Here is a 16,685-nt window from a genome sequence, read left to right as displayed (position 1 = left end):
CTTATCACAATTTTTCTCAGGGTTTAGTTAGATCGGACTTTATTCTATATTGCCCTATTAACTCCTATGTCTATTCTAATATGCCACATCCTAATAACTTATTTCTTTTTTATTTACTTTTAATTACAAAAAGTGGCTAACTACCCAAATACCCTTAATGAATTAACAAAACTACAACCCAACCTAAGCTAAACCCACCCAAACCATACCCAGTCGGATCTAACCCGAATCTCTCCTTAACCCTAACATGTGTTCCATCGTCATTAAGCTGTTAAAAAAAAACCTCTCTCTCTGCCGAAATCAAAACCGACGAACAAAGAGACTGAAATCCCTCTCCTCTCTTCCTTCTTCAACCTCCGCAGAAGCATTCAAAATCGACATCTTTCTTCTTTTCTTTCCCGAAACCCAGGTTCGTTTTCGAATTTGTTTAGTCGTTTTTTGATGTGGATTCGTGAGAAATTAGGGGGGGGGGAACTTGTTTGTTCATGAAAAGTGTTGATGTTTGGGTTGTTTGTTAGATTGGTTTGGTAATGTCAGTTGAAAGCGCAATAATGATTCAAATTTCTTTCTACCTGGTTTGATGTTTCAAGTAAACACAGTTCACCAACCGTGTTACTTGTTGAGCTTATATACATCAAATTAATCATTGGATGCTTTGTGGGGATTGGTCATGGGCCATTATTGACTTCGTCACGTTGAATTTCCAGTGTTGGGTTCACTTCGTAATCAGCGGGGACTCTGTTTCCTTGCATTTTACCTAGAAATTAGTTATAGGCTTATGAACATGTAGTTATTTTGAGATCCAATCTTGGTTCCACTAGACTGTTAAGTTTGATAATTTGGTTGAGAGGTCAATTCGTTTCTAATAATATGCATAGCTTAATACTTTGTCAAGTTGATTTACTTGATTAAGTAATATGTGTGGACATCTTGTTCTTGTTTTATGATTATTTTGCTGAGTTTGTTTCCACTGCTTCCACTATTACGTACTCTGGTATTTGTTTTAATACTCATGGACTTTGCATAGATTCTTGTTCAGTGTTACTTATAACGAAGAATTCATTTTGGCTGAGTAACTAAATGTCTTTGCTTTTGTGGTTTGAGTTTGTATTTTTCGTGTCTGTTAGATTTGATTTACTAATAGATTTGGAAAGGATCAACTAATAGATTTGAAAAGGATCAACTAAATATGTTTGCATAGTTTCCAATGGAATAGGAACAAAGTTGATGAAGAAGCTGAGAAAGAATCTAAAGATGCAGAGAAAGAGAAAGAAGGATGGAACATAAGGAACAAAGGCTTGTAATATAATGGCTGAGTGTTAACTAAGAATTTAAATATGTAATTTAAGAATATTGTGTAGGAAATTTTGTTATGTTTGTTGCAATGCCAGTTTGGATATTGTGTATAAAATTGGTATTATGTTGTTTTGAAATAGGTTTAGATAACTAGAATGTTAAATATTACTATGTGCCAAAAGAAATAAGATGGACTACTGGATTTATTAGAGATAACTAGAACATACAAAATACTTATGTTATTTCGTTGGCAAAAACATGTCTTAACATAAAATACATGGCTTACACATGTTTAAATTTATTGAACTACTAAGCTTATTAGGTATTACTAAAACAAATAAAACCTTCAAAACGTGTAAAACATCTTTAGCACATAAGCATGTAAAACATATTTATCACATGCCTGAAAGGGATAAACATTTTAGTTTAAAAAAAATTATTTTTAAAATTAATTGCTGATTAAATATTATTTAAATAATATCAAATAATCCTTAAACATATTTTCATATTTTTTTTATATCGATATACCTAAAAATTTTATTTTTAGCAATTTCAGTCTTTTTACAACGAAAAAACTTGTCTAAAACATTTTCAAAACTAAAAAAAAAACATGTCTGAAACGTGAAAAAAAAATATCAGATGTAAAAAACATATTTAAAACGTGACAAATTAACCATATTTTATGTCTAACAAATGCTTGAATATTTGCACTTAGTAGTTCTCAAGGTTTTAGTAATATTTCCTTCTTCATAGTAATATTTTTGCGAAATTCAATATTTATTAGTAATACCATGTCAAAAATTCAAATTTATAAGTAATACCAATGTATTTAAACATTTCTAGGTTGTATATAACACAATGACAGGAAAAATTTTCAAAAAATATGTATTTTATGTTATTCATCTCATTATGATCTTCCCAACAAAACATTAGTATGGAAGTATAAGGATATTTTGAATAGAAATGAGAAGTTTTATATCAGTTTGAGTAACTAAGAGTATTTTATGTCTAATTTGACAAATAACACATATATGGATATATAATCACGTAATATATGAGATACACCTTCTAAAAATAAACAATAAGACGAATATTAAGGTTTTTTAGAAACATGCATAAACATAGTAATTCAAAGTATTTTAAGGTAGTTCAAGGTAGTTCAAAGTAGTACATAGTAATTCATATTACACATAATAGTTCTAGTAGTTCATATTACACATAGTAGTTTATTAAAATAATACTGAAATATAAGTTTTATTAAATTTGTATTTTTGGAATATTTTTATGCAACCAAAATTTATATAATTTTTTATTAATATTATTGAAATAAACTATATAAATATTATTGAAGTAATTTATATGAATAATTTTGAAATAATTGATATAAATATTTTTGAAATTAATTTTTGATTTAAATCAGGAATATATTATTTTAAATTTGATTTCTTTTATATAAAAGAAATAAAATTTTAGTTAAAGAAAATTAATTTATATAAATATTTAATTAAATTAATTTTTGAAAATTAATTGTTGATTAAAATATTATTTTAATTTTTAATTCTTTTATATAAAAGAGATAAAAAATTATTTTAGAAAAATTAATATATATAAATATTTACTAAATTTTTTATATAACCAAAATTGATATAAATATTTGTTAATTTAATTTTGGATTCAATTGTTAATTAAAATATTATGAAATACATATTTTACTAAATATTTTTTTTTGAAATATTACTGAAATAATTTATAAATATTTATGAAATTATTTCTTGTTTAAAATATGAAATAAATTATTTTAAATTTGAATACTTTTATATAAAAGATAAAAAAAATAGTTTAGGAAATTTGTATTTTTGAAATACTATCTCAAGTTTTTCCTATCTCTTCGTCACATGTTGATTTACTCTCTTATATTGGAGCTTCATGTTTTAAATGCATTCATGGTCTTAATAAATACATTTATTACATTTATTTTTGTTAATACTTTTTGATTAAAATATTATTGAAATACATATTTTATTGAATATTTGTTTTTTGAAATAATTTTATATAACCGAAATTTTTATAAATATTTTATAAAATTATTTTAAAATTAATTGTTCATTGAAATATTTTGAAATACATAATATAAAGGAAATCAGAGAAAGTAGGATTTGTGAGCTATTTTAACAATATTATGAGGAAATAATATTTTGGAATCAGAGGTGATATTTATAATTTATTAATTCAGTTATAAATATAAAATATTAAAATAAATGAATACAATATTTTAAATTTGAAATCATTTATATGAACGAGATAATTGAGAAATTGGAAGCCAAAATAATTATTTTCATTTTTGTTAGTAATTTAATTAATAATGATTAAAATGAGAACTCATTACAAAAAAAAGAAAGAATAGATAAGAAAGGGGAGGTAGAACCCAGATTATTGCAAAGAAAAAAAGGAGAACAAAGAACTAATGAAGAAAAAAGAGGAAATGAGAAATTTTAATTATTGCAAAAAAAACAAAAAAGGGCTGATCGCACGGACAAAACGAGGAACGGGACCCAGATTTTAAATAAATAAACAAATATTAAAAAATGTAGGATCCATTCGCAGATTTATTTACCCCTTTATTTAAATTAAAAAAAAAAAGATATAATGAAAGGGTAATGGTGGAAGGGAAAGAGAAGGGGATATTGAGAAAATGGGTGGGGTAGTTAGAATATATTTTTTGGGAGTGGGGCAAATAAGAGTATTTTCCAGATCTCAGGCGCAGAGTGATTACAGTAGAGTATTTGGGCTCTTGTTGGGCTTATAGTTGATGGGTCCGTTAATATAACAGAATAAGTAATGGGCTTTAAATAAATAGTCCGTTTCGCTGGATAAGTAAATTTTTATGTGTTTCAAAAAAAAAAAAAAAAGAGTATTTTTTGTGTAGAGAAAGATGAACAAGGTAGTACATGTAAACCACCATGTTAACAAGCTTAATTGGACGAATAAATGTTTTGGCTAACACAAGTAAATATAAGAATTTGTTTGGTTCCCACTTCACTAATATCACTAAACACATTCATTTACTCAGCAATGCATGTAGCAAATTGAAACGTTAACTACTTGGCAATAATATGTAGCAACTTATAAACATTAACTATGTAGCAAGTTACAAACATTAACGACCAAGAAATACATAGCAAATTAGAAACATTAAATACTAAGCAAGCAATTATGTAGCAAGTTATAAACATTAAACAGCTAAGCAAATATGTAGCTAGCTACTTGGAAACATTTAAGTAATTAGCAAATATGTAGAAGAGCATTCCCCATTCTCATGGAGAAACAGAATCCTTAACATCACCGCCACCCTACTCTCTGTACCTGCAAGGCTCTTCTACTGTTTTGATGCTGGGGTCTCCTCCAAGGGCTAGGGTTTCCCAGACCCAAGTCTCAGCGCTAGGATCTTCTTGCCTAGCTCCGAATTTGCAGCCGCAAGCCTTTGTTTGCGGGTACAGAGGATTCGCGAAGAGAATGTTGTGGTGCGTGTTTTTATACTCGAGATAAGAAACCAACTCCATTGCGGATCGTGTCACCACCATCATGTTGGTGTACTCACAACTATTATCCCTCATCCACCCGAAAAACTCTAACTGCATCTGACCAATCCTATCATACTTATCTCCTGAAACCATGAAATTATCAATCTACAAATAAAAAAAAAAAAAAGGTGTGGTTTTTTTGAAGAAAAGGTTATACCTTTGGGAAAGATTTGGATTCCGGCTGATTCGTAGTAACCAGGGATCTGGTTCCTGTCACCAAACGCCATGATTGAGACCTCGCCGTGGTAACCTTTGTTCGCTAGTGCTGTTCTGATGTTCTGATAAACAGATTGAGGGTCGAGATCTTCCGGGATTGGGCACTCGTCCACGTCCCAGAAGACTACTGTCTTAGCCTCTGCGAGTTTTTTTTGTAATAAAACAAAAAAATAAGGTGATTTTAATTTTCTAGTCCGAGGGAAGCAGAGAGCGATTACCAGCGTATGATGCGGTGGTTACGGAAGGCATTCTTTGGCTCAAAGTCATGGTGATTATCATCTTACCCATGATCAAGCTAGTCGGGGTAGGCATCGTTCCCCACGGAGTACTTCTCTCAACGGAAAGAAGAATATTAGGGTTTTAGCTAGAAGGGAGTCTCGAGAGAGTGATTTCTCGGCGGATGAAAAGGTCAAAAGTAAACCTTTGTGTTAATAGAGTAAATGGGCTCTTGTTGGGCTTTTACTTAATGGGTTCTTGTTGTTCCATCAAAATCACATGATTAGTAATTTTTTTTTTTAAAAGCAACATTTATCTACAACGTATCAAGCTATCTAAACCTACCAAGTTTTTTTCTTCTCAAATCTATTTAAAAGGATGTGTGATCCACGTCAATGGAAATGGCTCAAGACTCTGACCACTGCGTGTTAACTCGTCCTTTCTTGTGATGCTAGATCGTATAAAGAGCTTACATTTAATGTGTATTCTATGTTAGGAGCCTAACAAAATCAAGTCAAGTAAAAGATTGATTTAGGAGCTTTTGTTTAAATCGAGTTTTGTAACCAAATCTGAATTCCCTCTAATATATAAATTAAAAAAAAAAAAAAATCAAGTCAAGTATGATTTTTTCCATCAAATAAGAGTAACATCGTTACAAGAATCAAATGAAGGATAACAACAACATTAGATATCTTCCACCAAGATATCAGAATGAATGTCAATTTCAAGAAGAATAGTAGTAATGCATATAACAAAAAACATTTTAAAAAATGAATTTAAGCAGAGACTCTCAGATTGTGTAGTTGTTGTTGTTAGCATCTTCAAGATCAATTCCTTTCAGCTTTGCAGCTGATTCAACTTTCCCTTTCAATGTTTGAAGCTCTCTCATTCTGCATGATCCATCCGAAAAAGTCAAACACGACAGAGACTAACAATCTCTTTAGAGAAAGTTATCAAACAAAAAAAAAAAGAATGTGACCTTGCAATTTCTGCACGTCTCTTAGCTTCATCAGCCAAACTGTTAAGTTCCGTTGCACCATTTCTCTCATACATTGGCTTTTGACCTGTCTCTAAACCGTGCTGTGTACGCGTCTCGGTGGCCCATGCAGCCATACGTTCGTCTTTACCAAAGTTCTTCTTGCCAGTGAGTGCAGTCTGACAAGAGTTGTTGTTAGGCCATTATGTAACTGTGAAGTACTAAAATCCAAAGGTTAAGAGATATATATATACATACCCTTTGCTCGACCATTCGGTTCCATGATTTGCCACTCAGAGCATAACGGACTAAGAACTTGATAGGATCAAGTAACATGTACGTTACTATGTTGAATATCCAGATAACTCCAGTCCATCCCCATCCAATGCTTCTGATTCCAGCAAAAGGCCATGTTGCCATTGCTGATATCGCCGATGCAACCTTTTAAAATATACACATAGTTGCATTCCATTAAAGAGAACTAAAGGCATTGCAAAAGATGAGGTAGAACTCTTTTTACCAGCTGAGCAATGAGGAAAGCAATGACAAGAAGGAAACCAGGACGTTCAACAAACGACCAGCTTCTTGAACGTGTCACGAAGATCAACGCTTGGCTGATTGTGCTGACTTGAAGGTACACAGCAGAAGCCATCTTTTCATTCAAATGTGCAGCCACTTCCTTGTTTTTCATGTCAAAATGGTGCTGGTTGAAGTTCTTCACACCAAAAATGTTCTAGAACAAAATGGAAAAAAAAAGATGTTATTATAATGTACAACCAAGAAAAGTGATTAATGGATATAAGCTTACATGGAAGAAGTTAGTCTCATAAGATGCCCAGAAAAACACAACGGTCATGATAGCCAAGTAAGCTCCAAGAACAACACCAGTTGCAAAAATCTCCTTGAGTTTCCAACAATCTGGAGTTGGAGAAGGTTTGACTCTGTCCTTTGATATGGTCATTATAGTACCTTTTTAACAAGAGAGTAAAATTATCAGACAACAACCTTAAGTTGAATCATTGGAATGCTTAAAACCAACTAACCATCATTAAGGATTGCAATAACAAGAACCATGAATGGAGGGAAGTCAAACTCCCAGAACACACATAGAAGCATGAAACCCATCTGTAACACAATTGCACAGATAAAATGTGTTATTAGATGAAAAATAAGACTTAATTATTTGTGAAATCTTATGTAGAAACTTACCACAATACGAATAGTGATAGAAACAGCATATATCTGCAGAATGAAGGGAAAAAAATCAACTAAGACATTCATTTTGAAACGTTATTAGGTTATAAGTCAATGAGGCTTAAAGATTTACCGTGTAATTTTTCATTCTCTGGAAAATGGCACGGCTAGTCAAGACAGCACTGATGATAACACTAAGACCAGGTTCTGTTAAGACAATATCAGAAGCACTGCGAGCAGCATCAGTAGCATCATCCACAGCTATTCCAATATCAGCTTTCTTCAGTGCAGGTGCATCATTCACTCCATCACCAGTCATACCGCATATATGTTTTCTAGATTGTAATCTCATCACAATCTCATACTTATGCTCTATAAATCCAAAAAACAAAGGTGTTTGTCAGATATGGCTCAAAAAAGATCATAGTTAAAAATGTAGTGTAGCTTACCAGGAAAGACTCCTGCAAAACCATCCGCCTTCTCAATAAGTTCATCGATGGAAACTGTTTCAGTGTGGTTAGCTGAGAGCAGAGATGAAGATGGGTACATGTTTGTTCCCATTCCAAGCCTTCTTCCTGTTTCTTTGGCAATAGCAAGCTGATCACCTGAGATGTTACAACACTTTATGAGGACACATTGAATCCAAAGTCGAGTATGAGGTAAGGAAAAGCTTTGTACCTGTGATCATTTTAACGCTGACTCCCAGATGAAGTGCTCTCTCAATGGTTTGTGCACTGTCGTGACGAGGAGGATCAAACAGAGGAAGAAGAGCTACAAATTCCCATGGACCACCTTCACCTTTAACATCACCATCTGGTACTTCCTATTTATTGAAATGTGACAACATAGTCAGAGAAGATGTCCTATTAAAAAACAAGTTAGGTATGTCTCACCTGATATGCCAATCCAAGGGACCTTAGGCCACGTTCTGCGAATTTGTCGATTGTAGAATGTACTTTCTCCTTGATTTGTAATTTGTTGTGTGCCATATCCAAAATCTTGAGAGAATGAAACTTTTCTTAGAACTATATCTCATGAAAAAATAGGAGAGTTATTGGCTGAAGTAAAAGTTTTATACCTCCTCAGGTGCTCCTTTGCTCACTCTGTGCATCTTGCCTTCTCCATCAAGGTAGGTTAGTGCAGTTCTTCTATTAGCTGGACTGAATGGAAGAAAATGGAGTTCTTTGATTCCTGCACGTGCCTGAAAACAAAGTATTAGATCAATACATCATCACAGATTTAATACATGATAATGTTGAATCTAGTTTAGTGGAAGATGAGTCTTGAATCCATACCTCTTTAGGGTCTGACAACATGGAAACAATAGCAGTATCAATAGCATCTTGGTTTTCCAAACGTGCAGCTCTTGCCGCCATAAGCACAGCCATATCTTTGTCAATGCCTTTCTTGAAAATCTACAACAGGATCAGCAAGGCCCAATCTAAGATTTAGGAGGTCAAATACATTTTTAGATTAATCTTAGTAAAAAGAATTTCAACAATTTGGAGGCTATGCAACCATGTATAATAGTTCTTAGAAATTTTGGGGATCAAGACTAATGTTTCATCGGCTGTCCCTAGAACGATCCTGAAAATGAGTGGCAACAGAGTAAGAAGAATAGAGAGAAGATGCAAACCTCGATGAGATTCTTATCTACGGAGAGCTTGTTGAGCGTGAGAGTACCAGTTTTATCACTGCACAGAACATCCATTCCAGCCATTTCTTCAATGGCTGTCATTCTCTTTGTTATGGCACCCTGAACATGGATATTCCAAGTAAGTTCATTACACAAAAACATAGAAACCAACAAAAGTTATTTGACTTGTGTCTTAAGATTTGTATTGACCTGTTGAGCAAGGCGATGGGCACCAATAGCCATGGTAACAGAGAGAACAGTAGGCATAGCAATGGGGATTCCACCAATCAACAAGACAAGAAGATTATCGATACCAACACGGTACCCTCTCTGTTGTAGACCGTATATAACAACGATTTCAATAGCCATTCCTACCGCAATGGAGCAGATACAGAAGTTTCCTATTGCTGACAAAACCTGGACGCCAAAATACAAAGATTCTATATTAGTCACTAAACTCTCAAAATGGAAAGTTTTGTAGTTTTTCTTCAAAATGAATGTTTGAAGAAACACCTACCTTCTGGAAGTGACCAACATGGGTAGTACTGTCCACAAGATGAGCTGCCTTTCCAAAGAAAGTGTGGACACCAGTAGCTATAACAACCGCTTCGATTTCACCTTGCTTGCAAGTTGAACCAGAGTACACTGAAGAACCGGGGGTTTTGGTTACTGGAAGAGATTCACCGGTAAGAGCTGACTGGAGAAAAGAGAAAACATGTTCCATGATTAGTCCAAAGAAAGCAAAGCTAACGACATGATCAAGAATCCGAACTTGCCTGATCAATCTTTAAAGGGTCTCCTTCAAGTAGACGAGCATCAGCAGGAATGATATCTCCGAGTTTGATAGCAACTATATCTCCTGGAACCAACTCAGCTGCATCTATCTCATTCCATTTCCCATCACGGATGGCCTAAAACAAATAAGATAAGCTACTACCTTCAAATGAAAGCAACAAAAAAAGACAGTGTACCTTGGCTTTAGGGGCTAGCTGAGCCATGAGAGCAGCAGCTGCGTTTCCGGCATTGTTTTCTTCTACAAAACTGATTGTTGAATTGATCAAAAGTAAGACCACAATACCCACGAAGTCGTGATAATCCGGTGGCTTGCCCTGAAAATTTCAAACAAAATTAGTTATGTTTTATCAGAATCTTGAAGACAGGAATGATGAGAGGGAAGACAAAATGTACTCCTCCATGTGCAAGAGCAATGGCCATGATGGCTGCAGCTTCCATAACCCATGAAAGTGGATTCCACATGAACCCCAAGAACTTGAGTATCTTACTCTCCTTTTTCTCCTCAAGTTTGTTGTAACCAAACAAGGTAAGACGCTCTTGCACTTCAGTAGAGGTCAACCCTTCTTTCGTGCACTTGAGATGCTGAAAAACTTCTTCAACGGGAACACTCTCCTACAAGGCAACGATCCATATGAGAAAATTTCATTTTCATCATCATTTTCCTGATAACTTTAAAATCTACCATAAGCAAAACTACTCACCAGATCAATGCTCTCCGTGTTAATAGCCTTGAGAGAGTCTACGCCCGCCATATCGAACTTCCTTTTTGCTTGAGCAGGAAGTTACTAAAACTCAGTTATGTAAAATCTGCAATGGCAAGTTATTTTATTCATCAATAAGAGACTAAACGTATTCCTTGTGTCTGAAGAAATTACAAGCCCGCCTTTGTTTAATTAAACAAAAAAAAATCTCTTGTACATATTCGGCTAAAGAATATCTACTTTATCAATTCATGCATACGTGAATCAAATACAAGCAATGCATAATAAATACATACCTGGAACAGGAAAAACCTTCACCAAGATCACCCGTTAGCCCTTCAATGCTTGACCTTTCACAAAGGAAACATGATTAAGCTTATAAAACCAAGGGCAGATGTGTAATGCAGGCATGCAACAAATTGAGAAGACAGACAGAGGTTTATATAATAACATGATCAAAGATTTGCCGGCCCGATTAACAACCTAATGATGAACAAAGTTGACTCCTTCAAAACGCTAATAAATTTTATTTAATTGCTATTTAGCTTGCCAACATATATTTACCATAAATTAATTTAAAAGAAGAGAAAAAAACGAATATTCATTTACCAATATACACTCTGAAGACGTAGAATGGATGTGCAGACTCGTAACCTCTCAGTATTTACCGGCATTAGGGTAGTAAAAAATCTAACCTAATATTCTTTAGGTTTATTTTCTTTACACTAACCCTAGATGGTAAGTAACTCGTGCTCCTAGCAATTAAGAGATGAAAAATTCTCAAAAGTCAAAAGAATCTGACTAAGATGTTACTTTTGATGGTCTAAGGTCGAGCCAAGTAAAGGATTGACCTTTGTTTTGCCTATTGAAATGGTTAGAGGGACCAAAAAAACAATTGGCACACGCGTCAAATAATTCGATCGAAGTTGCTTAATCGCATTATTTAGTACAAAAAGGGTCCTATTCTTAGAGCGTGTCAGAAAAAAGTTATCAAAATGAAAGCTCCATAATAAACAATGCAAGATAGTGGTGATCCATGATGTTGGGATTATTTTTCCACGCTAATCAGGATATTCCGAGATCTTTAAGAGCTTAACACCCTCCATTAACTCAAAATGAATAATTGAAAATATATATAAGCATTTTTGACAATATAAATCTTCAGAAGACAAGAGAATCATTTAGTGGACAAGAACAACTTAGCCGGACGTCCTTTCGAAAAATTTCATATCTTATCTTTCTTTTATTCGTTGAACAAAAAAAAAAAAAAATCTTTCTTTTATTCTTCTTAGGGCACGAGAGCAAGATACATGGCCGTGTTAAGGGTGAATATTTGTTGTACCAACTTGTTAGAGTGTGACATCATGCAAATCAGTCAAGAAGTGTCCATAAGCATCAATAATCTCAAAGTGAAATCTTCATATCAAGAAAGTTTAGCAAAATAAAGCCTTACATGGTCTTGTATATTTCTTGTTTTAGAAGCTATAGATTCTAGTCTGAACCCGAAACGACCCGAGTATGATTGTTTTTTGCCACTCTCGTGAACTGGTCTCTGTTAACCGAGGAAACTTCTTTAGCCATTTAAAATAATTGATACAGGAACCAAGCCGTACATTACTGTTACGGTATGTAGGTAGAGAGAACATCTGTTACTTGAAGAAATGGATGTTATATGAATGACATCATTTACGAAAAAACAGCATGAAATCATCTAACTAGAAAACATTTCTTTTTTTGTAAATGCACACGGCTAATATAATCATATATGCTATTTACAAAAAATAAAATATAAGAGTTTATCTAACTAGAGCTTACTAAAACAAAAAAAAGGAGGAGCATGGAACATATATTCATTAAAGCCATTCATGATTCCATCCATTAGAGAGCAAACGAATAAGATGATAGAACGATTTATGAAATAAATTATCATGTGTCTGATTCTGAAAAAGAGTGGATCATACTATCACATTATTTAATCTTCAGTTTGATCTCAGTTATCTTAACTAAACCGATCTCGGTTTGTTTAACCGGGTTCGGCCAGCCAACCAAGTATTTTGGTTTCGTTGGTCACCGATCGGGTTGTCTCGTACAGATAACGATAAAAGGAGAGGGGAGTGGAGGGAGGGAAATTTGTTTTTGAAAAAGCGGAAGAATAAAATTAGTAAAAAGAAAAACAAAAAACAAATAAATATAATTTGGTAAAAAGACAGCTTTTGTAGATTAGGGTTTATGTTTTGCAAATGTTGTTGCTCTTTACCTGACACTCTCTCTCTCTCTCTCTCTCTCTCTCTGCTACCAACCTAAGGAGACAGAGAGATGGGATGTACGGCCTCGAAACTCGACGGCGAAGATACAGTTCGCCGTTACAAAAACCGCCGCCGTCTGATGAAAGAATCCGTCTACGCTCGCCACAGTCTCGCCGCCGCTCAAGCCGATTACTGCCGGTCACTTCGCCTCACTGGATCTGCTCTTTCCTCATTCGCCGCCGGTGAGCCTCTCTCTGTCTCGTACCAAACTCCAGCTGTCTTTCTCCATCATCCTCCTCCTCCACCTTCTCAACCATCTCCGACCAACTCTAATTCTATCCCTCCACCACCACCTCCTCCTCCTCCAATCATCTCCGCCTCTTCAAGTCGACGAAGGAGACAGCAACAGCATCAACAGAGACCTAAGCTGCCTCATATCCTCTCCGACTCAAGCCCTTCGTCGTCTCCGGCGAGTGAAAGATCCAATTTTTATCCGAGAGCTTATCAAAACTCAACTTACTCAGCTACTCCTTCCCACGCCTCCTCCGTCTGGAACTGGGAGAACTTCTACCCTCCTTCTCCTCCAGATTCAGAGTTCTTCGATAAGAAGGCTCAAGAAGAGATACTGAAACAGAGAGAAACAGAGAGAACAGAGCATGCAAGTAAGAAGAAGAAGAGTGTGGTGGATGGGGACGAGACGGAGAGAGAGGAAGTACAGTGTGGCTCATGGGACGTTCAAGATCATTACAGCACTACTAGCTCCTCGGAGGAGGAAGTGGAAGATGACAATATGGAGTCTGTTTCAGAGGTCGGAAGAGCTAGTCAACAGCACCACGACGGCGCTGAGAAAGGAAGATATGATGATAAAGAAGATGATGCGACGACGTATTGCGGTAGCTATAGAGGCGGAGGCGGAGGCGGAGGAGGAGATGTCGCCGTTAGGCATAGGGATTTGAAAGAGATCGCTGATGCCATCAAGGAGTATTTCGATAAGGCGGCTGCTGCTGGGGACCAAGTGTCTCAGATGCTTGAGCTTGGAAGAGCTCAGCTTGATGGGAGTTTTAGACAGTTGAAGAGTGAGTTAAGATCTGTTTATGTTCTCTTCTTCATCACTTGGAATCAATATGTTCTAAAATATCGGTATTAGGTGGCAAATTGGTTATAACCGAAATTAATTTTTTCTTCTTCTAAAAATCGGTCTAGAAGGTGTTTGTGTCTGATTAGGCTGTAAATTGGTTATAAGTGAAATTAATTTGTTTTCTAAATTGTTTTTTCTAAAAAATCGGTTTAGGAGCGAGTGCTAGTCTTCTACAAAGCCCTGCGTTGAGTTTGTTTATGTTCTGTTCTTGATGATTTGGTTTTTGTTTATGCAGAAACTGTGATTCATTCGAGTAGCATACTAAGCAACCTGAGCTCAACATGGACTTCAAAGCCGCCATTAGCAGTCAAGTACAGGCTAGACACAACAGCACTGGATCAACCAAACAGTCTCAAGAGTCTCTGTTCCACTCTCGACCGTCTCTTGGCGTGGGAGAAGAAGCTCTATGAAGAAATCAAGGTCTGTGCTTTTAATGATTTTTTTACCAATTGGCTGTTATAGTAATCTGATGAATCTTTCCTTTTCAGGCTAGAGAAGGTGTGAAGATTGAGCATGAGAAGAAGTTATCACAACTTCAAAGCCAAGAGTATAAAGGAGAGGATGCAGCTAAGCTAGACAAGACAAAGGCTTCCATAAATAGGTTACAGTCACTTATAATTGTCACATCTGAAGCTGTTACAACCACATCTACGGCCATTATCCGTCTCCGTGACAGTGACCTTGTTCCTCAACTCGTTGAACTCTGTCATGGGTAAGTTTCTGTAGGTAATCATGTTTTGAAGTCAAGAGGCAATATCATTAGGGATTAGGCTTATCTTATACTCTCTCTCTTCCATTTCAAAAAGATGTAAATTTTAGAAAAAAATTATTTCAAAAAAATACTATTTTAACATTTTCAATGCATAACTTAATGATAAATTGTAAATTTCAAAAAAAATTAATTATGTTTATTAAATTTTTATTAGTTAAAAGTTAGTTAACTTCAAAAAAATAATGTTTTGATAATCAAAACTTAATATTTTCGTGTGAAAATTTCTAAAATATACGATTTAAATATTAATCTATGTGTTATTTTTTTAACATGATGCAGCTTTATGTACATGTGGAAAGCGATGCATCAATACCACGAGACACAGAACAGCATCGTGCAGCAAGTCAAAGGACTCATCGACAGATCAGGTAAAGGAGAATCAACTTCCGAGCTACACAGACAAGCAACGCGCGACCTCGAATCAGCCGTCTCTTCTTGGCACTCAAGCTTCAGCCACCTGATAGAGTTCCAGCGCGACTTCATACGCTCAATTCACTCCTGGTTCAAACTAACCATCCTTAACAAAGATCCAACAGACGCTTACTCCTTCTGCGAGGAGTGGAAACTCGCGTTAGACCGCGTTCCCGACACGGTCGCATCCGAAGCGATCAAGAGCTTCATCAACGTTGTGCATGTCATATCAGCGAAGCAAGGTGATGAACACAAGGTGAAGAAAAGAACGGAGTCTGCGTCAAAGGAGCTGGAGAAGAAGGCTTCGTCGCTTAGAAGCTTAGAGAGGAAGTATTACCAGTCGTACTCGATGGTTGGTGTCGGTTTGCCTGCGTCAGGACCTGATAACCAGCACGTGTTGGATGCTAGAGACCCGTTGAGGGAGAAAAAAACGGAGCTGGCGGGTTGTCAGAGGAGAGTGGAGGAAGAGATGGTGAAGCATTCGAAGGAGGTAGAGGTGACGAGAGCTATGACTTTGAATAATTTGCAGACGGGGTTGCCCGGTGTGTTTCAGGCTTTGACGAGTTTCTCTGGTTTGTTTGTGGAGTCTCTTGAAACGGTGTGCACTCGCTCGCACTCTATCACGTAGGATTTGTCTCTGTTGTGATTGTTTTACTAACTCTCTCGAGTTCGAATCTGACAATTGTTCACTTCTTGTATGAAAGTGAAACCACATGATTTGGTTTTGTAAAATAGCGATTTCACTCTTGTCTATATGTAGTTTCAGCAGCTTGAAGTGGCTCATGCCCCAAATTTTGAAAAAAATATTTCATTGCTTTAGGCCAAATCCAAAATTTAGGGAGACATAATTTTGTTAGGCTAATCTTAACTAAAATAGCCGACAAATTTTGAGATTATGTGACTTGTGTATAATAGTTAAAATTTTGGAGGCCAAGTTGAATGTTTCGTCCTGCTGTGCTTAAAACCGATACTATTTGCTTAGACGCTGATACTATAGCTAGTTAAGTTGGCACAAAAAATGAATCCATAAAACAAGCTGATTCTCACTCTGGTCGTGAGATGCTATCACAGTGGTTCTTTGACCCTACTGAGCCCATCATCATTCCCATAAAAAAAAAATATGTCCACAGGTCAGGCTGAAAGCATGCGAATCCTGTTTTTATATAGACATGAAGATAACCTGTTTTTTTTAAAAAGTCAACATTTCGTCTCTTCTTTTTGAAAATGGTTTTGTAAACTACATACATGCTTCTGAGTTCTGATCATATACAACATAAAATGAATTGTGAGATACAACTCACGTTTACATGAATGTCGAATATGTCAACAATTCACATATCTCTGGCAGATTTTAATTTCACTCCTTTATATTATAAAACAACAGTAATTCTAAAATTAGTGGTTAATTATATTAGGAAAGTCAAACTAGTAGTAATTAATTTATTTCACAGGGTTCTTGTTCTGTCATTGACCCTTTTGCAAATTGTTCTTTTTAAATATTTTGGAT

At 35.3% G+C, this 16,685-nt stretch overlaps 3 protein-coding genes across 3 annotated transcripts; 1 reads left to right on the top strand and 2 right to left on the bottom strand.

Moving 5' to 3' along the window:
* Positions 1-4,410: 4,410 nt before the first annotated feature.
* LOC106309929 lies at positions 4,411-5,483 on the bottom strand. The gene is made up of 3 exons (XM_013747088.1): positions 5,312-5,483; positions 5,035-5,232; positions 4,411-4,960 (listed from the first exon to the last, which is right to left on the bottom strand). Exons 1-3 carry the CDS (start codon positions 5,403-5,405, stop codon positions 4,647-4,649), a joined length of 606 nt encoding a protein of 201 aa, XP_013602542.1. The 5' UTR covers positions 5,406-5,483; the 3' UTR covers positions 4,411-4,646.
* A 564-nt stretch (positions 5,484-6,047) lies between these two features.
* On the bottom strand, positions 6,048-11,006 carry LOC106312532 (ATPase 7, plasma membrane-type). The gene is made up of 21 exons (XM_013750093.1): positions 10,908-11,006; positions 10,612-10,717; positions 10,304-10,522; positions 10,087-10,224; positions 9,892-10,026; positions 9,633-9,812; positions 9,326-9,532; positions 9,116-9,235; positions 8,775-8,894; positions 8,558-8,680; positions 8,373-8,477; positions 8,158-8,302; positions 7,929-8,084; positions 7,613-7,851; positions 7,495-7,527; positions 7,329-7,410; positions 7,094-7,254; positions 6,806-7,018; positions 6,544-6,726; positions 6,289-6,464; positions 6,048-6,199 (listed from the first exon to the last, which is right to left on the bottom strand). Exons 2-21 carry the CDS (start codon positions 10,660-10,662, stop codon positions 6,100-6,102), a joined length of 2,886 nt encoding a protein of 961 aa, XP_013605547.1. The 5' UTR covers positions 10,663-10,717; positions 10,908-11,006; the 3' UTR covers positions 6,048-6,099.
* Positions 11,007-12,841: 1,835 nt separating this feature from the next.
* On the top strand, positions 12,842-15,931 carry LOC106312533. Its single transcript, XM_013750094.1, has 4 exons — positions 12,842-13,933; positions 14,231-14,415; positions 14,484-14,707; positions 15,047-15,931. Exons 1-4 carry the CDS (start codon positions 12,928-12,930, stop codon positions 15,804-15,806), a joined length of 2,175 nt encoding a protein of 724 aa, XP_013605548.1. The 5' UTR covers positions 12,842-12,927; the 3' UTR covers positions 15,807-15,931.
* The last annotated feature ends 754 nt before the right edge of the window (positions 15,932-16,685 follow it).

The sequence above is a fragment of the Brassica oleracea genome, chromosome C8 (genome assembly GCF_000695525.1).
Source record: "Brassica oleracea var. oleracea cultivar TO1000 chromosome C8, BOL, whole genome shotgun sequence".
NCBI lineage: Eukaryota > Viridiplantae > Streptophyta > Magnoliopsida > Brassicales > Brassicaceae > Brassica > Brassica oleracea.
Note: the sequence above shows the minus strand (reverse complement) of the source record. Positions and strands in the feature narration are given on the sequence as shown.

What these genes read in the sequence shown, in the direction of transcription:
- LOC106309929 (XM_013747088.1), bottom strand. Translation starts at nt 5,405, where the DNA reads ATGCCTACCCCGACTAGCTTGATCATGGGTAAGATGATAATCACCATG. An exon ending in AACCACCGCATCATACGCTG is followed by an intron (nt 5,233 to 5,311) that starts GTAATCGCTCTC and finishes AAAAACTCGCAG; the next exon opens with AGGCTAAGACAGTAGTCTTC. An exon ending in AATCCAAATCTTTCCCAAAG is followed by an intron (nt 4,961 to 5,034) that starts GTATAACCTTTT and finishes TCATGGTTTCAG; the next exon opens with GAGATAAGTATGATAGGATT.
- LOC106312532 (XM_013750093.1), bottom strand. Translation starts at nt 10,662, where the DNA reads ATGGCGGGCGTAGACTCTCTCAAGGCTATTAACACGGAGAGCATTGAT. An exon ending in CCCATCGCCTTGCTCAACAG is followed by an intron (nt 9,236 to 9,325) that starts GTCAATACAAAT and finishes ATCCATGTTCAG; the next exon opens with GGTGCCATAACAAAGAGAAT. An exon ending in GCAAAGGAGCACCTGAGGAG is followed by an intron (nt 8,478 to 8,557) that starts GTATAAAACTTT and finishes CATTCTCTCAAG; the next exon opens with ATTTTGGATATGGCACACAA.
- LOC106312533 (XM_013750094.1), top strand. Translation starts at nt 12,928, where the DNA reads ATGGGATGTACGGCCTCGAAACTCGACGGCGAAGATACAGTTCGCCGT. An exon ending in AGCTCTATGAAGAAATCAAG is followed by an intron (nt 14,416 to 14,483) that starts GTCTGTGCTTTT and finishes TTTCCTTTTCAG; the next exon opens with GCTAGAGAAGGTGTGAAGAT. An exon ending in CTCGTTGAACTCTGTCATGG is followed by an intron (nt 14,708 to 15,046) that starts GTAAGTTTCTGT and finishes AACATGATGCAG; the next exon opens with CTTTATGTACATGTGGAAAG.